This window comes from Pecten maximus, chromosome 12 (assembly GCF_902652985.1).
Source record: "Pecten maximus chromosome 12, xPecMax1.1, whole genome shotgun sequence".
NCBI classification, from domain to species: domain Eukaryota; kingdom Metazoa; phylum Mollusca; class Bivalvia; order Pectinida; family Pectinidae; genus Pecten; species Pecten maximus.
Genome location: NC_047026.1, coordinates 22,337,332 through 22,345,141, shown reverse-complemented (window position 1 = coordinate 22,345,141; position 7,810 = coordinate 22,337,332). Strand labels below are relative to the sequence as shown.

Sequence of the window (7,810 nt, the reverse complement as noted above, 5' to 3'; positions counted from 1 at the left end):
AAAGTTTTATAAAAAAATCACCTTGACCAATATTCAATGTCATTAAATTAAAAAATCTTCAACTATTTCTTCATGAGCCGTGATACTTGAGATATAATATTTAGCATGTTGATTGTTGCAGAGAAAAGTTATGATTTTTGTGACCCAAATTCACAAATGCAGGTATGTCAAAATTTTGAAAAAAGACTGTTATCTCAAGAGTCTGTAACTACTTGACTTGTAAAATGTAGCAACCATAGGCCTGAATCAACATTCTATAATGATGACAACACATCAGAGTTGATTCCATTTACAGTACAATTAAATAAACTTGAATAGCATCGATATTTTAGGACAGTCTTCATTTATCAAAATCTTTCAAATTATTATACTCAAGCAGCCTTTAATCGACATGTGTGTTACGATGTTACCTTAGTAACCAGGTAATTCTTATTAATTGATCAGAGGTTTATGTTGCCACAATTTACTGCGAAGCTGTTGTCATGGTACTTAGTCAGGATCAGCAAGGCTCTTTCCACCTATACAGTATACTGTGTGGTGAGGTACAAATGATCAGGCCCAGAGGTCCTGTTACTACAGTACTATCAAATTCAGTATACCCAAAGGTGACCTTATGACAGTACTATAAAACATCACTACAATAACTAATACGAATATATAAAAGGTTTTTTCTATAAATAACTCCTGCTGTCCAATCGTTATGTGGTTACCACATGATATCGGTCCCTAAACCTAAGCGTAATTACCTTATGACTCCTCTCCATGTAATTTGGTTATTACTGACCTCAGAATCTTAAGCAGAGTATCTTTATAGTATTTCTGGACAAGTACATATGCCTGGTATTTTTTTTATCGACACCTTTACCTTATCCAGCTAGTCATACATTAAGTAAAGTTTTAGTCACAACATAATTTATAAAGGTTTCCTTCTTCATTAGAAGTTCTTTATTGCCCATGCATCTAATATGCAAAATATGCAATTACTAAAAAGCAATACCATAGCACTATTATGAAAGTCTTTTTTTTTGCTTTTTTTTTTTTAGGGTAAAACAAAATCGTGAGAATGGATGCCTTGCAATACATTAATAAGGAATATTACATAATCTCTATGAAAAAAATCCATTTTGTGTGATAATTTCTATGAGCCCACAACAATTTGAACTGTTGAAAAAAAAGTAAAAAAAACTATATAGTTCACAGCAGATACAGTTCTCAGAGGGTGGTCATAGAAAAGTCTTTTACTGTTAGCTGTATTGGGTGTCAGTTTCCCAATCATGGCTTGTTGTCTGATATTCATCTTACTATATTTCTAACGCCAAAGAGTTGCTCCATGTTGGTTGGTTATATTGTGGATATTTCTATACTCTAATATGTATTGTGTGGGTCTTAAATTTGTTTGGTTCTGTTTGTAGATTTTGGAGTTCTCCTGCCACACCGTGTCCTTTGTACAAGTAAGAGGGTCCATCCCAGCGTACTGGAGCCAGACCGGATTCAAGTACCGTCCACCTCCCAAGCTGGATCGGGGTAAGTGGGCATCAGATAATGATATTTTTTCTTCAACAGTGGACTGTAATCCTCAACAAGAGTGTCTGACAGATCTGACCTCCGGAGAAGGTCAAATGCGTGTGATGTCATCCCTACCTGGTCAGATGTTTTTGTAAGCCAGCTGAGACCGAGGGGACCATATTGTGCTGTTGTGATAGTGTCCTTGGCCAAGAAACATTACCCAATTGCTCCAGATAACAGGCAACACCCCTACAGCATGGTGTTTAGTGGGGTAGTCACCAGCTGTTATAAGGAAACTTCAAGGTGTTTAGTGGGGTAGTCACCAGCTGTTATAAGGAAACTTCATGGTGTTTAGTGGGGTAGTCACCAGCTGTTATAAGGAAACTTCAAGGTGTTTAGTGGGGTAGTCACCAGCTGTTATAAGGAAACTTCATGGTGTTTAGTGGGGTAGTCACCAGCTGTTATAAGGAAACTTCAAGGTGTTTAGTGGGGTAGTCACCAGCTGTTATAAGGAAACTTCAAGGTGTTTAGTGGGGTAGTCACCAGCTGTTATAAGGAAACTTCATGGTGTTTAGTGGGGTAGTCACCAGCTGTTATAAGGAAACTTCAAGGTGTTTAGTGGGGTAGTCACCAGCTGTTATAAGGAAACTTCATGGTGTTTAGTGGGGTAGTCACCAGCTGTTATAAGGAAACTTCATGGTGTTTAGTGGGGTAGTCACCAGCTGTTATAAGGAAACTTCAAGGTGTTTAGTGGGGTAGTCACCAGCTGTTATAAGGAAACTTCAAGGTGTTTAGTGGGGTAGTCACCAGCTGTTATAAGGAAACTTCAAGGTGTTTAGTGGGGTAGTCACCAGCTGTTATAAGGAAACTTCAAGGTGTTTAGTGGGGTAGTCACCAGCTGTTATAAGGAAACTTCATGGTGTTTAGTGGGGTAGTCACCAGCTGTTATAAGGAAACTTCATGGTGTTTAGTGGGGTAGTCACCAGCTGTTATAAGGAAACTTCATGGTGTTTAGTGGGGTAGTCACCAGCTGTTATAAGGAAACTTCAAGGTGTTTAGTGGGGTAGTCACCAGCTGTTATAAGGAAACTTCAAGGTGTTTAGTGGGGTAGTCACCAGCTGTTATAAGGAAACTTCAAGGTGTTTAGTGGGGTAGTCACCAGCTGTTATAAGGAAACTTCAAGGTGTTTAGTGGGGTAGTCACCAGCTGTTATAAGGAAACTTCAAGGTGTTTAGTGGGGTAGTCACCAGCTGTTATAAGGAAACTTCAAGGTGTTTAGTGGGGTAGTCACCAGCTGTTATAAGGAAACTTCAAGGTGTTTAGTGGGGTAGTCACCAGCTGTTATAAGGAAACTTCAAGGTGTTTAGTGGGGTAGTCACCAGCTGTTATAAGGAAACTTCAAGGTGTTTAGTGGGGTAGTCACCAGCTGTTATAAGGAAACTTCATGGTGTTTAGTGGGGTAGTCACCAGCTGTTATAAGGAAACTTCATGGTGTTTAGTGGGGTAGTCACCAGCTGTTATAAGGAAACTTCATGGTGTTTAGTGGGGTAGTCACCAGCTGTTATAAGGAAACTTCAAGGTGTTTAGTGGGGTAGTCACCAGCTGTTATAAGGAAACTTCAAGGTGTTTAGTGGGGTAGTCACCAGCTGTTATAAGGAAACTTCAAGGTGTTTAGTGGGGTAGTCACCAGCTGTTATAAGGAAACTTCATGGTGTTTAGTGGGGTAGTCACCAGCTGTTATAAGGAAACTTCATGGTGTTTAGTGGGGTAGTCACCAGCTGTTATAAGGAAACTTCATGGTGTTTAGTGGGGTAGTCACCAGCTGTTATAAGGAAACTTCAAGGTGTTTAGTGGGGTAGTCACCAGCTGTTATAAGGAAACTTCAAGGTGTTTAGTGGGGTAGTCACCAGCTGTTATAAGGAAACTTCAAGGTGTTTAGTGGGGTAGTCACCAGCTGTTATAAGGAAACTTCATGGTGTTTAGTGGGGTAGTCACCAGCTGTTATAAGGAAACTTCATGGTGTTTAGTGGGGTAGTCACCAGCTGTTATAAGGAAACTTCAAGGTGTTTAGTGGGGTAGTCACCAGCTGTTATAAGGAAACTTCAAGGTGTTTAGTGGGGTAGTCACCAGCTGTTATAAGGAAACTTCAAGGTGTTTAGTGGGGTAGTCACCAGCTGTTATAAGGAAACTTCAAGGTGTTTAGTGGGGTAGTCACCAGCTGTTATAAGGAAACTTCATGGTGTTTAGTGGGGTAGTCACCAGCTGTTATAAGGAAACTTCATGGTGTTTAGTGGGGTAGTCACCAGCTGTTATAAGGAAACTTCATGGTGTTAAGTGGGGTAGTCACCAGCTGTTATAAGGAAACTTCAAGGTGTTTAGTGGGGTAGTCACCAGCTGTTATAAGGAAACTTCAAGGTGTTTAGTGGGGTAGTCACCAGCTGTTATAAGGAAACTTCAAGGTGTTTAGTGGGGTAGTCACCAGCTGTTATAAGGAAACTTCATGGTGTTTAGTGGGGTAGTCACCAGCTGTTATAAGGAAACTTCAAGGTGTTTAGTGGGGTAGTCACCAGCTGTTATAAGGAAACTTCATGGTGTTTAGTGGGGTAGTCACCAGCTGTTATAAGGAAACTTCATGGTGTTTAGTGGGGTAGTCACCAGCTGTTATAAGGAAACTTCAAGGTGTTTAGTGGGGTAGTCACCAGCTGTTATAAGGAAACTTCAAGGTGTTTAGTGGGGTAGTCACCAGCTGTTATAAGGAAACTTCATGGTGTTTAGTGGGGTAGTCACCAGCTGTTATAAGGAAACTTCATGGTGTTTAGTGGGGTAGTCACCAGCTGTTATAAGGAAACTTCATGGTGTTTAGTGGGGTAGTCACCAGCTGTTATAAGGAAACTTCAAGGTGTTTAGTGGGGTAGTCACCAGCTGTTATAAGGAAACTTCAAGGTGTTTAGTGGGGTAGTCACCAGCTGTTATAAGGAAACTTCAAGGTGTTTAGTGGGGTAGTCACCAGCTGTTATAAGGAAACTTCATGGTGTTTAGTGGGGTAGTCACCAGCTGTTATAAGGAAACTTCATGGTGTTTAGTGGGGTAGTCACCAGCTGTTATAAGGAAACTTCAAGGTGTTTAGTGGGGTAGTCACCAGCTGTTATAAGGAAACTTCAAGGTGTTTAGTGGGGTAGTCACCAGCTGTTATAAGGAAACTTCAAGGTGTTTAGTGGGGTAGTCACCAGCTGTTATAAGGAAACTTCAAGGTGTTTAGTGGGGTAGTCACCAGCTGTTATAAGGAAACTTCAAAATCACTCTAGCTGTTCATGGGGCAACAAAACTAGCAAATGAGGTTCTCTAACAATCAAAGTCCCAGCCTTTGAATCTGTCTAGAATTCCTAAAATTATGACTGTTATCTGAATTGTTTATTAGGCAACCAAACCACTAAGTGGTTCAACAAGGTTAGTAGCCATTGAGTTGTCATCTGGATTGTCTAATTGTCAATTAAACCACTAAATGGTTCAACAAGGTTAGTAGCCATTAAATTAAGTGATGCAAGGTTTGAAGTCATTGAGTTGAAAACTGACAAACAATTTTTTCTTCTCTCTTTGGTATTACTGGTCACCTATATTGAAAGTAAAGGTCTTTACATGAGTGTTTTATGAGTAACTGGGATACCAGACAGTTTCTATTAATAGCTGATGAATATATTTTTCTGATCCCATACATCACAGTTTGTGGAACCACTGGCACACTAGGTTTTGCTAGTCACTAGACTGTTGTCTGGTCAGTGAGAAATAATGATGACATGTTTCGTGAAATAAAATTCGGAGAAAACATTTTTTGTTGTGGAAGTTTGCAAGTGGTTTTGTCATAGTTATACCCTCTACTTTACAAGTAAGGGTGATATGTAGTAATCACTTTGTCTGTACATGTGTCCGTCATGGTCTGACTGTGTTCAACTTTTGTACATAATTTCATGAATCCCAGGACAGATTAATTTTATTGATGAGGGAGGTGGGGTGATATCAATGTGAGCCCCTGTGGTTGGGAGTATATCTGTGTGAACCCCCACTCACTTTACTTTATTTTGAGAAGGAAAACAACGATTATATTCAGAATACACTGACAATTGAGTTGAGCTAGGTGCTTTTTGTGTTGCCTGCAAAAAGCAGGCGACATATAGGTATCACTATGTCGGTGGCAGCGTCCGCACAGAGGTTTCTGTAGGATAGCTCAAGTTCCCTTGAGCCGATCAAACTCAAACTTCATGCAAATCTTCCTTATCAAAAATGCTCGCTTGGGATTGTTTTTCAGGTTTGAAGGTCAAAAGTGAAGGTTACTGTTACTAAAAATAGAAAATTTGTGTCCATGCTGTATATCAAGTTCCCTTGGGATGATCAAACTTAAACTTCGTGCAGATCTTCCTTATCAAAAGTGCTTGCTTGGGATTACTTTTTAGGTCCATGTTCGAAGGTCAAGGTCACTGTTACTAAAAATAGATAATTTGTTTCCTTGTGATAACGCAAATTCCTTGGGGCCCATCAAGCTCAATTTTCATGCTGTTTTTCGTTAACACAAATGCTTGCATTAGGATTGTTTTTTTACAGGTCCAAAGGTCAAGGTCACTGATACTACAAATAGAAAATCTGTTTCTATGCAATAACCTCAGTTATCTTGGGCTGATCAAGCTTAAACTTCTTGAGGTGCTGGTTTACTGAAAGTTCCTACTCTTCATTGCTGAATTTTGAGCATATTTGAGTAATGCTGATCATGCTTACTTTTAACATTATTTCTTGAAGTGAATGATGCATCTATTTCTTAATCACCCAACTTGCTGCACAGGCGACAACTCCACTTCTGTGGAATTCTATATATATATATATATCAGAAAACTTTTGCCAAGGGAAACTCTCAACCCCCTGGCAAAGATATATATAACAGATTGAATGATTAATTAAATTTAAATCACTCCTCCTCCAGGACAGAACTCGTCCTCAAGTTTCCAGGGATTACAGCGATACTTTCGCAAGCAATGCTAAGTATGATTCCGGAGTCCCTATATAGGCCTAATGTAATAGAGCGCATGATAATTAAATCTATGTCACTGCCTTCGCTAGGGATCGAACCCGAGACCTCTGGCTTACTAGTCTTATGCTCAGCCAATCAAGCTAAAGAGAAGATTTCTCTACCTCAGCCGTATATTGTGGCTAGTATTTACCAGGGTTACATATATTTGTGAAACTTTTTTCAAAATTGCTGTCGGATCATATGAGAAATGTTCACAGTAGGGTGTAGTGGAACTTTTGCTTTATCATTAAAAATGTCCCTCTTATTAATTATATATTGAGGGAAAATATCAAAAATAAAAATGATGGGAAAAGTTCCACAACATACCATACAATTGTATTAGAGAAGGTTAATTTCATTTTTGATTTTTTTTTATAAGTTTTAGAATATATGGAATCAAAGTATTGGGACATTTTTTTTTTAACAATAAACAAGATTTCATTGTACATTATCTGTGTGTAAACGGGAAATTAATTCTTGATGAAAAGATGACATTGTACTTAAACCTAACCCTATAATGTTCCAAACCGTTTCCAGCTAATGAAAAACTGAACCTAGATGAGGGTCAACCTGCAACAGTGTGCAGCTCCGGATCTTAAACCAATAATATGTGTAACTAATTATATAAGTATTATATATTTATAAACAGCATGTTTGGTTGGTTCTATAAAAGCAAGCTCAAAGCAACATAACAAAAAATGGTGCTGTACATGATCATGTTTCTCCTTGTGAGACTCCCTTCAGACAGACAATCTAGTATTGGGTAATTAGTATTGCTCTTTCAAAAACCAGTGGTGACGATGCTTTGTATTGTTGGGAATCTATATACAGATATCATCCATTGTAGGCGATATTGTTCGGTGGCCTTGAATTGTTATATGGCCACCACTCAGACATCTTGTATTTAGTGGAAAGACCAGATGTATAATGACACCAGTGTATGACATATAGATACAGTTGATTATGATATATTGTTATGTAACAAATTGAAAAAACGATTCCTGTAAATATACATTATTGTAAATATCTTCACTCAGCATGGAATATCCACCAACATTGATATAAACAACATAGGGTAATGTTATCAATGAGACTTTGACCTTTGGAGTTGATCCGCTTGATTTTATTCAAATGCTCCATTGCTAAGATAATCATCCATATAACTTCATCTTGTGTCTCTAAGACCCGTAGTTGGTAGAGGATGAAAAAGAATCAGCCAACATGTGTTCTAAATAAAACAAAATCAGA

At 38.6% G+C, this 7,810-nt stretch overlaps 1 protein-coding gene across 1 annotated transcript in view; it reads left to right on the top strand.

Moving 5' to 3' along the window:
• LOC117338754 (phosphatidylinositide phosphatase SAC2-like) overlaps positions 1-7,810 on the top strand; it is a 485,191-nt gene that overhangs the window by 22,913 nt on the left and 454,468 nt on the right. Inside the window, exon 9 of the mRNA XM_033900072.1 lies at positions 1,413-1,524. Within this exon, the coding sequence (XP_033755963.1) occupies positions 1,413-1,524 (112 nt within the window). The remainder of the gene's footprint in view (positions 1-1,412; positions 1,525-7,810) is intronic.